Source organism: Lolium rigidum, chromosome 1, assembly GCF_022539505.1.
Source record: "Lolium rigidum isolate FL_2022 chromosome 1, APGP_CSIRO_Lrig_0.1, whole genome shotgun sequence".
Taxonomy (NCBI): domain Eukaryota; kingdom Viridiplantae; phylum Streptophyta; class Magnoliopsida; order Poales; family Poaceae; genus Lolium; species Lolium rigidum.
The window spans coordinates 108,406,253-108,426,249 of NC_061508.1; the positions used below are offsets into that span (position 1 = coordinate 108,406,253).

General features: G+C 46.4%; 1 protein-coding gene and 1 long non-coding RNA gene across 3 annotated transcripts; both read right to left on the minus strand.

The window, feature by feature from the left end:
- Nucleotides 1–7,520: 7,520 nt before the first annotated feature.
- Nucleotides 7,521–9,015, minus strand: LOC124679414 (60S ribosomal protein L38). Its single transcript, XM_047215176.1, has 3 exons — nt 8,852–9,015; nt 8,483–8,666; nt 7,521–7,752 (listed from the first exon to the last, which is right to left on the minus strand). The coding sequence occupies exons 1-3, from the start codon at nt 8,852–8,854 to the stop codon at nt 7,730–7,732; spliced, it is 210 nt and encodes a 69-aa protein (XP_047071132.1). The 5' UTR covers nt 8,855–9,015; the 3' UTR covers nt 7,521–7,729.
- A 7,093-nt stretch (nt 9,016–16,108) lies between these two features.
- On the minus strand, nt 16,109–19,782 carry LOC124648171. 2 transcript variants are annotated; one of them, XR_006986438.1, is made up of 6 exons: nt 19,649–19,782; nt 19,308–19,465; nt 18,506–18,575; nt 18,171–18,396; nt 17,317–17,443; nt 16,109–16,160 (listed from the first exon to the last, which is right to left on the minus strand). It is a non-coding gene; the product is annotated as an uncharacterized LOC124648171 (long non-coding RNA). The 2 variants fall into 2 exon arrangements; XR_006986437.1 differs by lacking the exon at nt 19,649–19,782 and having other exon boundaries at nt 19,308–19,599.
- Between the last annotated feature and the right edge of the window lie 215 nt (nt 19,783–19,997).

Genomic DNA, 19,997 nt, shown 5'->3' on the forward strand with positions numbered 1-19,997 from the left:
TGTCATTTATTGTGTTGTAGATTCATTTTGCCTTGGGGTGTGTGATGTTATGGTAACATAGCTAGTTACCATCTTACTCTCTTTCTTCATTTATTGGCATGCCATGTCACCAAAATGTCTTGAGATGTGTGATGTTAGTAGCTATGTTACTCCCACTATAAGCAGTCTAAGATTGATGTCTAAAAGAGGAGGGGTTTGCCCTAATCCACTAAGGATGATGGAGGCATAAACCAAGTTCTATCTCAAGTTATGACCTAGGGTTCTTAGGTGGGGAGGGGGAACTATATATAGGGAGCCACTAAGTAGGGTAGTTTAGGTACAAGACAAATGGAAAATGCAGCACTCCTCGTAGCATTCTGGCGGTAAGACCGGCGGTGCCGGGCTAGGCGTCGGTCTGGTTCAGCGAGCATTTCGGCGCGCCGGTTCGTATGCCGGACAGGTTCGGTGTGGGGGTCGGCGGTGCCGATTTCACCAGGTCTTTTTTATGTCTCCTCTTCCATGCTTTCGTGACGTTGAACTTGAGCGTAGTTCTTGATGACGATCATGATGCGGCTAAGACCGAAGATCAGGCTGCATCAGATAGCCTCAATGCTCATATACATTTTGTCACGGAAAGTTTGAATAGCATATGTTATCAAGAAGTGACAAATCCTTCGAGTGCATACTGAGAAAATGCATATGTAATGAACTTTTGGAACACCTTCGAAAAAATTTAAACTGATAAGCTGTCACAACTCACAGGAGCAACTTAGCTACAGATGGCACTTTCAACTATTCACGTAAACCAAGTTGGAGGAGAATTACAAGTGCACAATGAAATCATCTCTTCAGCTGTACAGAGAGCAACATTGGCATATAGCTGCAAGCAAAATTCTAAATATTCACTAATTCACATATTACATCGACTTGATAAAGACCAAACAAGGACCCTCTTGCTTTGATAGGTTTCAAGCGTGCATATATTTGATCAAGGGTTAATTGGATCTATCCTACTCCAATTTTCACCAATTGGAGAAATACCATTACAAAAACTAGACTTAAACATATGTCACTCTAACTTTTCAATACCTCTACACGTGCCATTTTCTCCAATACAAACATGTATACGGTCAATATACACACGTGTAAATGTTTATGAGAACAATTTTTTTTACTTCTTCCGATCAAATCCCCCACAACCTAGCTGGCCCGCTCGCACAACTCATCCCGCCGCCTAATTTCTCCAACTACACAGGCAACGAACCCTAACTACCGGCGGCGGCCGGACGAAGGCGAGCGACGGCGGTTGCTAGCGGAGGCGAGCCACGTCGGTGCGAACCTCGACGGAGTTGTGTTGGGCACCGCCGCTGTTGCTTCCAGATGCTGTTGTGGAGGTATTGAAAAGCGTGCATATATTTGATCAAGGGTTAATTGGATCTATCCTACTCCAATTTTCACCAATTGGAGAAATACCATTACAAAAACTAGACTTAAACATATGTCACTCTAACTTTTCAATACCTCTACACGTGCCATTTTCTCCAATACAAACATGTATACGGTCAATATACACACGTGTAAATGTTTATGAGAACATTTTTTTTACTTCTCCCGATCAAATCCCCCACAACCTAGCTGGCCCGCTCGCACAACTCATCCGGCCGGCTAATTTCTCCAACTACACAGGCAACGAACCCTAACTACCGGCGGCGGCAGGACGAAGGCGAGCGACGGCGGTTGCTAGCGGAGGCGAGCCACGTCGGTGCGAACCTCGACGGAGTTGTGTTGGGTGCCGCCGCTGTTGCGTCCAGATGCTGTTGTGGAGGGCCGCCGCTGCTTGAGGTGTCGCCGGACGACGGCGAGCGACGGTGGTTGCTGGCGAAGGCGAGCCACGGCGGTTGTCTGGTGGCCGCCCCCCCCCCCCCCCCCCCCCCGACGGAGTTGTGTTAGGCGCCTCCCGCCTTTGCTTCCAGATGTTGTGGTGATCCGCCTCGGCTTGAGGTGTGCGTCGCCGCGGCATCGAGGCCAAAGGAGAGGGCGCATCGGCAGGATAAAATCGTACCCGGAGTGCCTTTCCACGGTGTTGCCAACCCTGGAGTCACCATAGGAAATGCTGCCCAATTTTTGCTCAATTTGATGTTAAAGTTTGAACAGAACTTTGCATCTCAGTTTAAGGGCCCAAATCTGCCCAGAAATAGCTGAAAATTAGACAGTAGACTCATATTGGTGTTTTCAATTTACTGTAAATTTTTCAGGTTTTTCTGAGACGTTCAAAATTTTGACCAAAATTTGATAAGTTTCTAGACAGACATTAAAATGTCGTTTTAGAGGTCCAAATCTGCCCAGAAATGGCTAAAGTTTGAACAGTAGACTCATCTCACGGTTTTGATTTTCTATAATTTTTTAGATTTTCATGAGAAGTTCAAATGTTGGCCAAATTTAATTTTTTTGAATTTTTTGGTGCCCAGAATGTCAAATATGCTCCCAAAACTTGAAAACGAGGGTATTATGGTAAATATTGATGTACACAGTGAAATAAATGTATTTTTTGAACCGTTATTCTTTTCAAGTGCACAAAATGGCATACATAGAGGTATTGAAGAGTTAGAGTGGCATATATCCATGTCCAGTTTTTGTAATGGCATTTCTCCAAGTGGTGAAAATTGGAGTGGTATTTTTTTATAGATAAAAGGCATATATTAATATCAAATGATACTAATTACATCCAATCTCTTCAATAACGCCCCACCCTAGTGCTTAGTGGCAGTACGGATGCACACACAAAAAATTTGACCAGAGCCAAATATTCTCTTTGCCGCCTCCTCCTCCTAACCTAGCATACAAATAGTAGGAGTAAGAGCATCTCCAACCGCGTCCCCCAAATCGTCCTTCAAAGGACGTTGGATCGAGTGTTTGGGGGATACGTTTTGTTCGTGCCGTATTTGGGGGACGTCGCTCCCCAGCCGCGTCCCCCAAAAACGCAATCCAAATAAATAAAAGTGTACAAAAATAAAAGCTTTCATTCAAATTTGATTATATATTACAAGTTTGAATGAAAACGGCTAGATTTTATCTAACCCTAGCATATTGGCCGCCCATCGGTGCGTTCGACGGCCCCGCCCCATCGTCGCCTCCCCTCCGCCGCAGCTCCTGCTCCGCGCTCCGCCTCTCCCTGTGTAGGGTAGAGGCCAGACGCCGCTGCTCCAATAGCGCGTCCTCGCCTGCCCTCCCCTGCCGCGCCGCCTGGAGGGAGAGCTCGACGGCGGGGCGAATCTGCGTGTCTTCGCGGGCACGGGTGTCGTCCTGGAGCTTCTTCTCCGACTCGAAGGACTCGACGAGCGCTCGTTGCTGATCCGCCACCTCGTCTGGGTGTGGCCCGTCGTCGTCGTCCTCCTCCTCCTCCTTCTCCGCCTCGTCCTCCTCCTCCGCCTCATCCTCCTCCTCCTACTCCATTTGCGCCGCCAACGCGTCGGCCTCCGCCGCCAACGCATCCGCCCACGCCCCCCAGGCTGCCTCCATTGCCGGCAGCGCCAACTCCTGCTGCTGACGCTCCTCCGCCGCCTGCCACTTCTGACGCTCCACCGCCTCCCGCCGCTGCTGCTCAATCGCCTCCATCCATTCACGGTGTTGTAGATGTCGCTCCATGTGCAAGCGATGATGCTCTGCACGCCACCGCTCGGCCATTTCCTCCGTCCGGCGCCGCCGCGTCTCTTCCGCCGTGGCGGCGTTGAACACCGCTATGGTGTCCGCCAGCGCCGCCTCCTCCCACGCCTCGTTCTTCGCAGCTTCTGGGTCGATGTTGAACTGCGGTGCTTCAGGTGGTGGAGGTGGTGGTGGAGGGAACTGGCCGGCGCCGGGGCGGTTCATCATTGTGTAGTGGTGTTTATGCGATGAGGGTTGTGCTTGCGGCGGAGAAAGGGTGCCAGTGGCTGTGGTGGCTACCATTAAGAGGGGGCGACCTTTTATAGACGCCGACGTCGCCAGAAGAGGCGGGAAGATAGCGCGGGAAGAGGCTAGAAGCGGCGGGAAGAAAGCGCGGGAACGCGCGGTGGCGTGCGCACCCCAGCGACGTGTGGAGGCCGCGCAGCGCCGACGAGACGTCTCGCCTGCCCCTCCGTCGCCATTAAGGTAAAGCTGCGACGCTTCGTTCGTGAGTCGCTGACGCGCCAGGCCCGCGTATACTCGCCTCACATTTCGTTGTGTCCGGCGTGCTCGGAGCGTTCTGTGTAGCGGGGACAGGATCGGGGCGCCGGACACCATATTGAGCCGCGTCGGATGGAGAGAGCTTTTAGACGCGCGGCTGGGAACAGAGTGTTGACCATGAACGGAGTGGGGTAAGCAGAGTGGTGGAGAGATTGAATGAGGCGAGGCGCTGTGCCGATATCTAGGTTGACAGGTCGTGCGACGCAGTTGACGGCCGAGACCTACTCCAACGGCGCCGGCGAGCACGGATCAGGAACGCACGGAGTTGATGGCGGCGAGGCAGCACACGTGACCGAGATGGCAGCTGCAGACCGGACGGCTCATGGAGATAGAACGGCGGTGAGTACCAGGGCCAGGCGAGTTCTGCGCGGATGGCGTTCGGATTAGCGAATTCACGAATGGAGGGAGAAGAATGCGGTGGGCAAATTGTGTTCCGGTGAGGACTGAGGGGGATAATAGGGCAGCGACCCCTCCCCAAGAAACGGTTGCACACACGGCCATCACGAATCCAGCACACACAACAAACACAAGCTAAATCTCCAGACAACTCGCTCCAATCTCATCGGCCACTAACGTGAGGAAAAATCATTGAGAAGACAACTGGGGAATCGTACCAGCAAGAAGCAGACGCCACCGAGAAAACGGGCGGCCACCACGACACAACCCATCGGCCACTAGAGGAAAAATCACTGAGAAGGCAAGAGGGGAATCGTACCAGCAAGAAGAAGCAGACGCCATGGAGAAGACGGACGGCCACCACAACACAACCCACACGCACCGCCGCAGCTCATCCGCCACCGCAGCACCACCCAAACCCGCACGCACTGCCACAGGTCGACGAAGAGGAAGAACAAATCGCACTCGGCGAATTGACCTGCCACCACACCAAAAGAAGAAGGAAGAAAGACCGCGGTCCCGGTCGAGAGAATTCCACCGACCCCGCGAGGCCTCTCCTCGCTCACACATCACGCACAATAGGATCTTGAAGGACCTTGTGAAGCTACAAAGTTGAGCCATTCGAATTCGTGTATCTATTTGGGTAGTGCTCTTCCTTCCTTTCTAGCAACCGACTGCCTCCAAACTGTCATGGAGGAAGAGCTGCAGTGCAGCACTGAAACTAGATCAGAGCATCTCCAGCCGCGTCCCCCAAACCGTCCCCCAAACCGCGCCGGATCGAGCGTTTGGGGGACGTGTTTTGTTCGTGCCGCGTTTGGGGGACGTCGCTCCCCAGCCGCGTCCCCCAAACGCCGCCCCCAAACATTTAAAATAATTTTTCTAGCATTTTTATTTCAATTTCCACAAACTAATACATAATTTGGAACGTGGTTTACACGAAAACACAGTTTGGAAGATGGTTTTCCACAAACTAATACATAGTTTGAACCATGGTGGACACAAATATAAAATATTGCAAAGAAACTAAACCTAACTAGGCCGTGCATCGAAGGTTTCGTGTGTTCGCTGCTAAGAAAGAACACTCGAGGGCACACCCGATCACCTAAGCTGGAAAATCCAGCGGGAGGATGGTGCCCTTGTTGGTTCTACCGATGAGGCGAACAGGCAGAAACCTCCGTGCACGTATTCGCTGCGAAGAAACAACACTCATTCGGTCGTCCTCCTCGTCGGTGCTGTCGTCGTCCCTGTCGACGTGGTAGTTCCGGAGGCGGCGCCTCTCGTCGAAGACCTTGACGCTCATGTCCCTGTTGCCGAAGTAGGAGAACACGAGGATGAAGCCGGCTTGGAGGGCGTGGTGGCGCGCGAACTTCTCCCGGCCGATGTTGAAGTACATCTTGCCGCGCGCGTCGTAGATCGCCTTGACGATCCACCGGCGGTAGCCGCACGAATGCTCCCGCAGATGCATCGTGCGCGGGCGTACGCCGCCGACGTACTCGGCGAAGGAGTCCGGCAGCCTCGCGGATGCCGCGCGGGTCGCCCTTGAGGACGTGGACGAACTCGAACAGGGACGTCCGGCTCCACGTCCATCTCCGACGATGATGAAGGCGGCGGCGTGGAAGGCGACGGCGAGCGTTCAGCGCGCGCCGCGGCCACGACCACGACCACGGCCGCGGCCGCGAGGTCCGCCTCCGCCTCTACCAGACATAGCGTCGAGTCTTGTTGAGAGATGGTGGCGGCTAGGGTTTGGGAGAGAGGCGCTAGGGTTTGTGTGTGGAGAGGGACGATGAGAGGCGCCCCTTTTATAGGCCGGAGGGAGGCGGAGGAGCGGTGGCGCTCATTAACGCCGGCACGCGAGCTAGGCGCGACGGGACGCGTCGGCCGCGCCCTCTGCGGGAAGCTGCACCGTCGCTGCGCGCGCCAATAACTTCCGTCGCGAGGTAGGCGACGGTTAGGTTTAAATTAATTGTGCCGGCCGACGGGTCGGCCCCGCCACTCCCGCCTCGCTTTCGTTGTGTCCGGCGTCCCCGGTGCGTCCCCCGTGGGACGGGGACGGGCTCGGGGCGCCGGACACCGAATGGGGGCGCGCCGGACGAAAAAGGGCTTTGGGGGACGCGGCTGGAACGCTTTTTTTGTCCGGTGCGCCCCAAATCGCTTTGGGGGACGGTTTGGGGGACGCGACTGGAGATGCTCTCAGTTGCAGATAACCAAGGAACTGATTAGCACCTGCAAGGCTGGATGAACTTATTCATTTTGCTGAAGAGACAGATTTATGTATTAGCAGCTGTTTGATAGTTCAGCTTCAACTTCTATTGTCAAATGTCAACTTAATCCTATTTTGAATCCTAAATTTGCACTATCTTTTATCATTTGCAATGCATCAACAATGTCTTGAAGCAGAATTTCACATATCTTGAAGCATTATTGTTTGTAGATCAAATGCAGGCGACTCAGGAACTGATTAGCATCTGTAAGAACTTAAACTTCTATTGCCATCTACCAAGTTAATCATATTTTGAATCCTAAATTTGCACCACCTGTTGGGATAGAGTTATCTCATGAAAACTTGATCTCTGTGTTATCATTCATTTCAAATGATATCAAGCTTTTGGCTGCTGGAACAATCCAACGGAGGACCTACTTTCCTATTTCCCAAGTACTGCTAAGGCAGGTACGAAATGACCACACATCAAAAACCTCAGTTCAGAGCTCTGAGATTGACAACATCGCAACAAAGATGCACAATGCAACATTACTCAACTGCAAATTGACAAGCGATATGGCTCAAGCGTCCTCGCAAGCAATTTCATACTTCCTCTGCATCTATTTTACTAGTTTGCTAAAGCAGCTTACATTGTGGAACAGAATGATAGAACATTTCACAAGACAAACAACCAAGGAGCATTCCAGGCATTGCTGTGCGGCTGAGCCCGATATCACAAAAGTGGCAACAGGCAGACCAATCATAAACTCAACAGACAGTGCATACAAGAAATAAGCTGAAAATGAGCCTTTTGTAATGTGGCAAAAAGTATATTCCTCAGTGTTGTGATTTAATTATCCACCGCTGACATGTCTAATTGCTTAGTGTCCAAAAGTTTCAAGAGTGAACAAGAGAAGCCTTGCTATTTCATCAAGACACCGGCTTGTATCTTCAGATCTCCTGGACTGACAAACCTGTATCAATGGAAACTCGTCAAACATAGAATCTATGGTGGTACCTAGCAGAGCAAATGAGGGTGAACAAAGCTAACATAAAAATAAACAGCTAAAATAGGCAAGACATCTGAAAGAAACAACAAAAGATGCAGAGCCAACTCAACTGCTAGACAAATAGGCTTTGCCTCAAATGTCACATCCCTCGGATCTCATAGCTATTGGCCATCACGGATGAACTTAAAAGTAAACTAGTTTTAACCACAAGCCACAAGTCAAAAGAAATAATGACTAGAATGGCTTGAAGCTAAAACTATTACAGCATTCATCTCTGGTAGTATTTTTTTCTTCATAGGGACACTGCTACTTGAGCTAGTTACTACAAACACAACTACGCAGACAGGACGATAGCACAATCAGCTGAACAGTAGAAACTAGGAGAACAAAGGATTCTGTAATCAGATTTGGTGTCCCTCGGATCTCATAGCTAATATGGCCATCATCGACAATTCTAAAACATGGTTTTAGCCCCAAGCCATCGACTCAGCGGAACTGTATGACAGATGGCTTGGAGCTAAAACCAGTCACCAATCATCTTTGGACCTGATTTTTATCTTCACTGGGACATCGACTACAGAAGCACAATGTCGACTTCGCATAACAACAGCAAGAACATAAATTCCAAGCAAAGTTTATCCCACATTAGGCCATAAGTAAACCATGTCTGGCTGAATTAGCTCTACATGCTAACCTGGTGGCAGAGACTGCTTCAGCTTGTTCGCCTTCTCGGTGTCGAAGACGCAGAGGGTGTACAGGTACCTCGAGCAGCGGACCTTGAACTTGACAGCGTCTTTGCTCCTCTTGATCCTCACGGACCGGGCGTCCTTCCTCCTCGCGGTGAGAAGGAAGTCCTTGATCTCATGGATCTGCTTCGGCTAGAGACACAAGAGACCAAATGGTTTAGGCTAGAGACAAGATAAAACTGATGCCAAAATTAGCAGACACCAGTGCAAAATAATCATGGCTAATAGGTCACACAGTGAACAAGATTGCAGCGTTTGAAATCACGCTCCAGAATAGAAATTATATCCACAAGAGTAATCGGGCAAGGCAGACCAACCATCTTCCTCCTGGCGTTGGGATTCGCCGGTGTCTTCTCGCGGCGGCGGCTTCCGAAAATCCAACGGGAGGAAGAAACTGCGGCGGGAGGGGGGAGAAGCTTTATAGCGCTCGTAGAGAAAACCCTAGGAGAGGAGAGAGCAACTCCGAAAATGCGGATGTGCTCTCGCTCGCTGCAGGTGGGCCAGATCCTGGGAGTAGGGCTACATATGGCAGGAAAATTTAGTTGTATGTGGGCTTTAACGAACGGGCTTCTTTATTCGGCCCAGAAACTTTATTTATGCGGAAATTTTTCCCTATAGTTTAGGAGGAACGTCACGATGCAGAAGGTAGAGCAAAAGATGACGACTTTGAAGTTTTTTTTTTCGAGAAATCCATCGATCTATTAATAATCATCAACAGTAGTATAAATAATCCAAAAAGTAAAAAAAGTTACAAATTGACACTCGGGCCACCTAGCGATGACTACAAACACTAGCACGAGCCGAATACGCTCCGCTGTCCTCGCCCCTCCATCGCTGGAGTCAGTCAAAGCTTGTCGTAGTAGAGCTTGTTGTAGTAGACAGACGGGAAGTTGTCGTGCTAAGGTCCAAAAAAATCTGCGCACCAGAGCAACAACCATCGCCAATGATGACAACCGTAGATCGGAAGAGACTGACATGAAACCACACCAACAAACACGAAAACCGACCGGATCCCAGGAGATCCGACGGGCACACAACTCCACCGGAGCAAGGATAGGGCGGGGAGGACCTTATTCTAACTTCAGGATGTAGTCGCTGCCTCACCATTCCAAAAAAGAGACTAAAAAGCAAACTAAATTAATAACGAAAACCCTCCGCCGGCGAGGGACCATGGTCCGCCACACCTGCAAGGCCCCAAGGCCACCGAGTCGAAGTTCTTTGATGTATCTTATCAAAGATCTTTCTCGAGTGTGTCTTTATGTTCTTTGATCCAATATAGTTTGATTTGTTCATCAGTAAATCTTGATTGTTTGTTAAAGAACTTGGACAGTAGGTTGAGTCATGGACGAGGCGATTTTGCAAGAGCTGGGAGCATATGCTTTTGATATTTTTAATGATTTCTAAACGCAGTTTTAAATGTGAAAAAGTTTGAATGAAAAAATAACGCATACATGTCAACATTCTATGTGCTCATAAAATCGTTTCGTCAAAAACCAACAATTTTGTGTCATGTGTAAAAATGTCAAAATTTGATGCTTAGAAAGAGCTTTCACAGTACATTTCTTTATCCTTGTTACATTTGTTACATAGAACACAAAAAATATCAATTTTCCACGAAACTTGCGTGCGCACATATAATATCGACGTATAGATGACAAATTTTAGTTCAGAATTCTTTTAACATTTTGAAATGTTTTTCTAGATAGCATGAGCATATGGTTCAAAAGTGCATTTCCGCTTGAGTCACCTACTATTGTGGTGCAATGGTGCAGAACACTCTAAAATCGTCAAGAAATTTGAAAATGGCCTTGTAACAATTATGAGTATTTCATTAATATTTTTCATGTCAAAAATATTCATATTCAAAGTTGTTACATAATTCGGAGAACGAAAAGGTCAAATCTTAACTTGAATAGTAGTTACTTCAGAATGGTTCACGAATTTGGCCATTGACACCATCAATGTTGAATTTATTCTCTTTCTTTCTTAACCTTTGTTACATGTAGAGCGTTACTGGCCCGACCTTGCTCATATCTAAAATTTAGCCAACAGTAGTGTTTAGGGGCACACCGTTGGCGTGTTCTTACTTTTTCGAAAAACACCGTTGCAGCATCCTTGCCTGTTGAATTTTAAATACCTCCTATTTGCACGTTTTAACATGAATATTCTTATATGATATCCTTTTTATCTAGATTACTAAATTCAGCGAAAACTCTGCTAGATTTTACCACTTCTAAGGGCATGTACAATGGAATGACATCAGTCTTCCCTTATAACAGTCACATAGAATTTTTGCTGAGTTTGAGGAGAGAGAATAGAGAAAAAATGTTGCCTTCCCTTCGCTAAGGGATGCCCTTATAAAATAAGAGAAGACCAGTTTTACCATTGTCTCACATGTCTTCCCTTAGCAACAATTTTCTTGCAAAATTAATTGATTCTCAGTAATTATAAGGGATGACAACAAGAGATAATGCATTGTACACATTATAGCTATTGCCTTCTCTAGATGATGTGGAGGGCTAAGGAAAGATAAGACTTCTCTACCATTGTACATGCCCTAAGATTTTGGGAGTGGCCCGTCATCGTGTTCCCGATTGTCACGCGCAGGTGGCCTGCCATCTTGTGGCTTCTCTCATGTCGCTTTTGCAACCCGAACTTCGTTTGCCCCTGCTGAAATTAACTTGTTGGTGTGAAGCGGTGCAACTGGGTCTAGGTTAGGGTAGACAAACCGGTTTGGGTGTGAAGAAATTTGTGTGATCACATCACTTGGTCGGTGTCATGGGGACTTAATCTCGAGATTTGTAAGATCAAAGATTTCGAATGTTGACTTCTTTCTGAGAATGTTGCCTTTATCAGACCCTGAAACGTGTTATCTGGTACGGAAAAAGTTGTGCCAGAGAAGATACTGATCATAAACTAGATATTTAAATTCATGCGATTTCAGTAAGTTCATCATCATTTCATGGCATGACACATCCGATAGTTTACTTTAAAAAAAACATAATCTGAATCCAGATACTTAGCTAGATTCAAATGCTAACCTCGCCCTACATGTAAAAGGCGTGGACCAGCTGGTTATCACTTCTCCAAAACGTGGAGGCGCCGTCCGGTCGAGTGCGCTTAATGGACCGGTGGAGGCGCCGGTTTCGGTTAAACCGGCAGTCCGGTCCGGTTTTAAAACTATGCATGCACACGAACTGCGACGCCGCGCCGCCGCGCACGCCGCCGCCCGTGCCCCCGCCCACGCACTAAGAGCATCTCCAACAGACGCGCTAAAAGGCCCGCGCGGTAAAAAAACCGCCGGTTTGCCGCGCGCGGGCGCTGCCGCGCGCGTCCAGCAGAGGCGGGAAAAAGGCGCGCGCGCTAAAAAATTTGCCGCCCGCGCGCTTTCGCGCTATCCGCGCGGGGAAAGTTGCCGCGTGCGATGGCGCGCGCGGTATAAACACGCCACGCGCGGCGCGGGCAAGCTGTCACTTCCTCCACGCGTCTCTCTCCCTCCTCGTCTCTCTCCCTCCCGCGCCGCTCCACCTCCGGCCGCTCCGCCTCCTCCCGCGCCGGCTCCACCTCCGTCCGCGAGATGCCTCCGCGCCGCCGCCCTCCTCCGGCTACCACGGCGTCCGGGCGCGGCCGAGCGGCCGGTTCGACGCGGAAATCCGCTCCGGCGAGGAGCGGATCCGCCTCGGCACCTTCGACACCGCGCACGAGGCGGCGCGGGCGTACGACGCCGTCGCGTGGCGGCTCGGCCGCTCACGTCGGTCGATGAACTTCGACGATGTCTTCACGCGCGAGCAGGGCGGAGATGCCGGCGCCGCCGTCGCCGATGATCACGCGCGAGCAGCGGCGCCGCCATCGGGGCCGGAGCAGCGCCTCCTCATCGCCGAGCGCGACGAGGCGCTGCGCGTCCGAATGGGCGCGGCGCTTCCCCGAGGACGTCGCCGCCACGGAGGCCTTCTACGCGCGAGGGAGGAGGACAAGGCGGCGATGAAAGCGAAGAAGAAGGCGAGCCGCGAGAAGCGCCGCGCCGAGTCCCCGGCGAGGAAGAAGGCGAGGACCGACGCGGCGGCGAGGAGGAAGGAGGAAAGGAAGAACGCCGCAGGGCCGTCGACCGTCGTCCTCTCGTCCTCCTCCGACTTCCAGTACACGACGACGTCGACGCCGGTGTCGGACACGACACTGAGCAGCTCCGACTTCGACTGGGAGTCCGACAACCAGTCCGAGTAGTAGTTTTATTTAGTATTTTCGTTTAAATGTCGCATTGTATCGTCGCACTTTAAATATATTCGTATTTTCGATCAAATTTCATAGTTTGTTTGATGAATTTTCAAAAAAAACGGTCGAATTAGCAGTTTGTGACGCGCGCGCTGTGCAAAATAGCGCCTCTAGCGGAGGTGCGTTTTTCGCACACCAACGCGCGCTGCAAAATACAGCCTCCGCCGGGGGCAAATTCGCTATGCCGCGCGCGAGCGGTATACAGCGCGCCCAATCGCCGGTATAGCGCGAGATTTTACAGCGCCTGTTGGAGATGCTCTAACCGCCACGCACGTCGCCACCCGGCAGCCTCAGCCCGCGCACACTGCCGCCCGCGCCGGATCGAGATCAGGTGACATGCACCTTTTGCATGTCACCGTGTGACATGCGGCCTAAATCCAAATTTAAACATTGCGAAAAAATTTGAAAAAAATCATGCATGTTCACAGCACATATTAAGATAACCCCTAAAAATTTCAGATCAAAATTCGAAACATACATCGAGAAACAAAAAAGAGAAACTCAGGTGTGAATAGTGTACAGAGAACTCAGATTTGAATTCGGGAACTATTCATGACAGATTTCTCTTTTTTGTTTCTCGATGTGTGTTTCGAATTTTGTTCTGAAATTTTTAGGGGTCATTTTAATATGTGCTGTGAACATGCATGATTTTTTTCAAATTTTTTCGCAATATTTAAATTTAGATTTAGGCCGCATGTCACACGGTGACATGCATATCCGCCCGCGCCATGCTTCTCCAAGGTCCAGCTCGACTGAGTCTTCCTCAAGTCCCAGATCGACAACACCCTCCTTCAATCCTCGTGAAGGCCCAGATCGACCGCGTCCTTCTCCAATCCTTCAAGGTGTCTGCTTATTTTCAGATTCTCCAATCCGTGCTTAAGATTTCTCTTGTGGAAATTTGATTAGTACAGAGTTGTAGTCATCTAGCTATAATTACCACCATGCTACTGTCAGCGAAGATCGCCGTGCTTTTGGACTTCTCTTGTTCAAATTTGATTCGTACTAGTGGTTGGGGCGCCCCCTGGGGCGCCTCCTCACTGGTGTTGTGCGCTCCAATCACAGCATGATAACAAAAAATATGTCATGCACCGGTACAAAGCCTTTTTCGGCAACCAACACTACTCAGTGCTCTCAATTTGATACAATGTATAATATATAGAAGGACCAATCACAAATGAGCCACAAGTCCTCATTTCGATTCTAGCCTTAAAACTTCTGGATTTGATATAAGGTATTCATATACAAAATCTATACAGATTAGAATTCCAAAATAAAAAGAAGACTACCCGAAGACAAGGTTCTTCTAGGTATCAATTCAAGAAGGGAACAAAATGAGAACATTAACTACATGCAAAAATGATAGTAAAAGTACACTTCAGCATCTGGCAACATGGTCAAGTGGCTAGCAGTTCACATGTAGTGCAGAAACTGGGAAAGAACAAAATCACAACTTGTAAATATATGTAAAAGAGTGAAAGCAAAGAAGTTGAAATCATGAACTTGGAAGAGAAAAACCTTATCTTATTCTTTCAATACAGCTGATATGCGGATGTGCCAAAATTTGATCTGTTTATAAATTTTGAAGTTTCCTTATAAATGTAAGGTTCTAGCACATCATGTGCCTTTAGAAAAAATCTGGTAGCCCAAAAATGATTCTCAATTTCTATAGACATGATTGAGCAGTATTGACCAAAAATAATCTACCAAATGCTCTCTCCATATATCAACATACAATACAATAAGATGGAACACTCCAATTAATAGTCTCCATTTAAGATCAAAGCTATTGCTTGAAACATGTACAGAGGACAAGTCAATAGAAAAGTTAAACTTCAAAACAAACTTAAACCGTGCAGAATGAACTTTTCATTCAGACTCAAGTTTGGTTTTGAGTCTTGCGCTTCAGCTTTCCTCAGAGAAGAATATTCCTCTTATATGAGGCATATCATCATTGTGTTGGGACACTGATCTAGCACTAACTCACTAATTAAGTAACACTATAAGCACATGAACCTCAAAAGTTACTGCCTATTACATTTTAGAAAAAAAGTCACAAACTACTTCCTAAGAAATAAATCATGTGTCGTTGATTAGAACTGTTAATAGCTTTCTTCAATGTTACAAACAATGTGTTGAAATTTTTTCTCACAATAGCCACAGCAGAAGATAAAGATAAAATAATATAGATTCATACACCTGGGTAATGGACTGTTTGATCTGAGCATAGGACCTGTCATGCCAGCAGCGCCTTGAGCAAGCTACAAGCAAAACACATCTACACTAAATTGTTGGTTGAAGAATTTGTAGCACACCTAAGACAGAAAAAAAGGAAGTAAATATATATAAGCAGGACATTTTTAAGATGCATGTGTTCAAACCATAAAAAATGGCGAGCTATAGCAGCAAAAATGCTATCAATCAACAATCATATCATTCAAATATAATCCCACTATCATATGTTTCAAGTCTTTTAACAACAGTGTAGACGATCAAACAGAGTTCAAGTGCACATGCAGAATCAAGACTATAGCATAAATGTATTACTAAGTATATCATGAGGAGATTTAATGCTATAAGATCAAATTTGTATGCCAAGTAAAACTCATTTACCTACTTACAGTTGCAAAATAGTTCCTTTAACAATTTGAAGGAAACTTGTTGCAAAATAGTTTCTTTAACAATTTTAAGATAAATGCCATTTATCTTAAACACACAATAGAGATAAATGGCATGGACAACGCAGGTCATGGTACATTTATTTATTCTTGCTATGAATGGAAAGACTTGTCAAAGAAAAAAGTCGTGGTTGTATACACGTCATTAGGTACATACCCACATGCGACAACAATAAATTCACACTTCCAAGTCTAGTGATCATCCCTAAAACCTGGAACAGTGGGACACCATAGAACAGCAAGTTTCCTTTCTTCTATGAGTTCCACTGAACTCAAGAGATCTGAAACCTGAACAAAAAATCTTGTTTTATTCTATAAATAGAACAATGAAACAGAAAATCAATATTGCTCTCTGCACCATCTCTTAAAGATCCAAGAATATATCGGGGGTCTCACCTGGATGGAGGGTCATGTATGAGGTACATGCCGAAGGGCCACGTGAGCATAACAGGATCACCAAAACAATAAAGCAACCACGTGGCAGAAGTAATTAAATTCTCAAAAAGTGGAAGACTGGTATTTTAAAAATTTACCATACTGCATAAAAAGAAGTTTACCTTCCTGAGAAGGTCCAAAATATCAGGGAAGTACATAGAATGCTGTCTGACTTCTGTATACATAAAGAAGCAATGTTCTGAGGTCCCCAACACCAAAGCTTGCGATTTCTGTACGGTTGCCTCCACTGAAAATGCATGACAAAATAGTAAGATAATCATTCAGAGACACAACACTCCATGTCTCTATAGAAAGTATAGATTTACAAGAGTTATCCTTGATACTTCAAACTGGAAAACAAATCTCACATTTCCTATCATCTAAAACTGAAATGAATAAATACTTGCACACCTCACTTCAAAATTTATTGTGCATTTGATGGATAAAATGAATTAATAATGGGTCTGGCCATTTATACAAGTTCATAAATGGATCATTAACTCAAAACAACGCGGTATACAATAAATCAATGATGAAGTGTTAGTAGCAGAAGAACCGGGGCTACCTAGCAGACCAAAATTACTGAATGGGAACATGCACGCGCATGCACACATAAGAAACTACATAGAGCTAACTGGGGAGACTATGCCAGGAAAATTGGTTCAAACAAACTGAGTTATTTCCTCAAATGAAGTTCACTTTCAATCTTTCACATAATAATTAATACCCATTCACGGAATAATTCCAAATATGTTGGGAAAAATCCAACTTTTTACCCATGAACTACTGAAAAGTTCACTTTCAACCTTGACTATTAAACCTGATGTTTTTTACCTTGAATGAACAATCCATTTACTTTACCCCACTGGCCCAAACTCAAGCAGTTTTGAGATGGCTTGGACTACACGTAGAAGGCTGGTACTGTCGCTTATACACTCGCAGCCTTGTCATGCCAGCAGATTAAGTAAAAAGATTAGTAAAGTCATAACGTTTGAGAAAACCTTTAGCTTCTCAGGAAATTCGAAAAAGGAAACATGAAGTTTTCCAAGATGTGAGTACAATTAAAAGATATTAATTACTATAAGAACAAACCAATTGCTAGTTAAATATTCCATGTTGTGATGGTTTCTTCGAAAAATCTTATACCCCGCCACTAAGATCACACAAAGATTTGAATAGTGTGATTGCATTTGCCTGACCTTTAGCAAGTCAAGTCTGAGGTTTAGTCCACTGGGAGAATACTTTCCGTTGACATTTGAAATGCATACAGCTAATGTATCAATACCAGTTTCATGAATAAATTTATCAGCCTAAAAGTAGGTACCATACAAGTTCCGAATTCATACACGAATATAACAATAGAAGGCCACATAGTTGAAATCCGTCGGGGAAGAGAAAAGTACCTGAGCAATTAAATCTTGCTTCATATTCTTCAGCAGTCAGGCCATCTTCGTATCAGTTTCATGATCCTCGAGTCAAAGGCTCCCTGCTGATTGGTGGAGGCTTCATTCACTTCCAACATTCTTTCTCCTATTAGAAACGAGTTTCAGATATCAGATATGGTGAAGGGAATTCGAATAGGTGCTAACATAGTAAATTAATTATGCGATGAAACAAAATAGACATATAGATATATCACATAGCGATGAAAGAGATCTTTTCCCATCAATTATGAAAAAAACTTGGTAGGCTAACAATAAAATCATACTTCCATGTGCAAATAAATACAATTTATTGATTATTATGTTGCGTACACTTGAGGAGCTGGAGAATGGAAAGTGAACCTTTAATGCATTGGAAAAAATAGAAGCTGATGTCTAATGTATCCTATAAACTAACTTGGGGATTCAATTCCTAGAGAAAATAAAAAGTCATCCTAGAAATGAAGAAGTACATTAGTTAATAATCGTTTATCAGGGAAAATAGCTGAAGGAGTGGTATATGAAACATATACAATGAACAATGCACAAAGTCTAAAGCTCCCATTTATTTCCTTCTAGCATTTCTATCGATAATGGAATTAACTTTTAACTGAAACTTTCAACTTGTTCTCTCCTCACAGCAAGAATGATATGCTAATTGCCATAGGACAAGGACTAAACTAACATCTATAACGTGCAACTTCATTAGTTTCGTGAAGTTGAGCAACAATCAGAAATTTACAATACTCTTCAGTTTCTGGATATAACAGTTATTATAAATGAAACTATAGGGATCTTGGATATCTTGATGCTGCCAATAAGATCAACAGCTCCACCTCTATCACCAGCAGACATACTCTTAACTTCGTTCATGATGAGTACATGCTACAGCTTAGGCTTCTTTGTGCTGTGACATTGTTCCACACTTTATTATAATAGAAAAAATTAAAAAGGGTAAAAAGCTCATGATATGTTCTATAGTACAGACTGGTTGCCACTATAATTCATAGTAGCATTGCTGATAATTCATAGGTACCAAGATCTCTGCCATTTGGCTTCCCCCTGCAAGAACACACAGTCATTTATTTCAATCATTAGTATAACTTAACTTGAACAAATAATCCACCTAATGAATCTAAGAGAGGTCTATATAAAAATAGAACGTAATCACCTTTGGACCTGATCTAGTGAAGAGAAGGAAACACATTGGCCTGCAACATGCCGAGCCCTTGAGCCTTTTACTGAATCAAATTACCAAACATGAAATCTTCAGTATATGTATGATCACAGACTACATATATTAATTAAAAAAGTAGGCCAAAGATCCAATTTATTTTGTACCTAGTTGATGAAATCGTGGCCTTCATCTGTGGATGTTTGACGAAGAAGGCAAACACGGGGCGCCGCCACAGCCTCCTCTTCCTCCTACCTCACCCTGTCTTCTTCCCCACTCCATCTCCATCTGTCTCCTCGGATTCCTCCTGTTCTCAGCTCCAAGGCTATGTGCTCATCAACATTCGTATCAGATTACAAACTAAAAATGAGGGGCTAGTGGGGTTGAAGCGGAGGCGGTAGGCTAGGGCATGGCGGCAGCTCTAGGTCACAGACTACATATATTAATTAAAAAAGTAGGCCAAAGATCCAATTTATTTTGTACCTAGTTGATGAAATCGTGGCCTTCATCTGTGGATGTTTGACGAAGAAGGCAAACACGGGGCGCCGCCACAGCCTCCTCTTCCTCCTACCTCACCCTGTCTTCTTCCCCACTCCATCTCCATCTGTCTCCTCGGATTCCTCCTGTTCTCAGCTCCAAGGCTATGTGCTCATCAACATTCGTATCAGATTACAAACTAAAAATGAGGGGCTAGTGGGGTTGAAGCGGAGGCGGTAGGCTAGGGCATGGCGGCAGCTCTAGGTCACAGACTACATATATTAATTAAAAAAGTAGGCCAAAGATCCAATTTATTTTGTACCTAGTTGATGAAATCGTGGCCTTCATCTGTGGATGTTTGACGAAGAAGGCAAACACGGGGCGCCGCCACAGCCTCCTCTTCCTCCTACCTCACCCTGTCTTCTTCCCCACTCCATCTCCATCTGTCTCCTCGGATTCCTCCTGTTCTCAGCTCCAAGGCTATGTGCTCATCAACATTCGTATCAGATTACAAACTAAAAATGAGGGGCTAGTGGGGTTGAAGCGGAGGCGGTAGGCTAGGGCATGGCGGCAGCTCTAGGTCACGTCCTTCGCCTCCACTTTGAAGTGTTTATCCGGTGTACTAATCCACAGACAAAAGGGATTAGGAGAGAGGGGAATGACCTGGACGTCCTGCTCCTCACCTCCTGGATGGCCGGCTGTGGCCGGATCTGGAGGTGGCTAGAACCTGTGGGTTAGGAGGACGAGAGGAAGGGGAATAGGGAGGCGGCGCGGTTCGCGTGGGTAGGGCTGGCCTCTTTTTCTCCTCGCGGGGACCTTTTTCTTCTCGCCAGGAGACAAATCGAGCAGCGAACCCACGCGCGTAACGCGCTACCGTGGATAGCCCCAGAGCACGCCCCACCCACACGCACTTGCTTATTCTCAATTAGAATTGGAGGACTCTCACGCTACTTTGATTTACAAATGTCTTTAGCAACAAATTAATTGATGATTTCAGCACTAACTTTCTCCG

Excerpts from the sequence above, each read along its gene's own strand:
- LOC124679414 (XM_047215176.1), bottom strand. Across the intron at positions 7,753-8,482 it reads GAAGCAGTCTCTGCCACCAG|GTTTGTCAGTCCAGGAGATC; the intron begins GTTAGCATGTAG and ends CCATTGATACAG.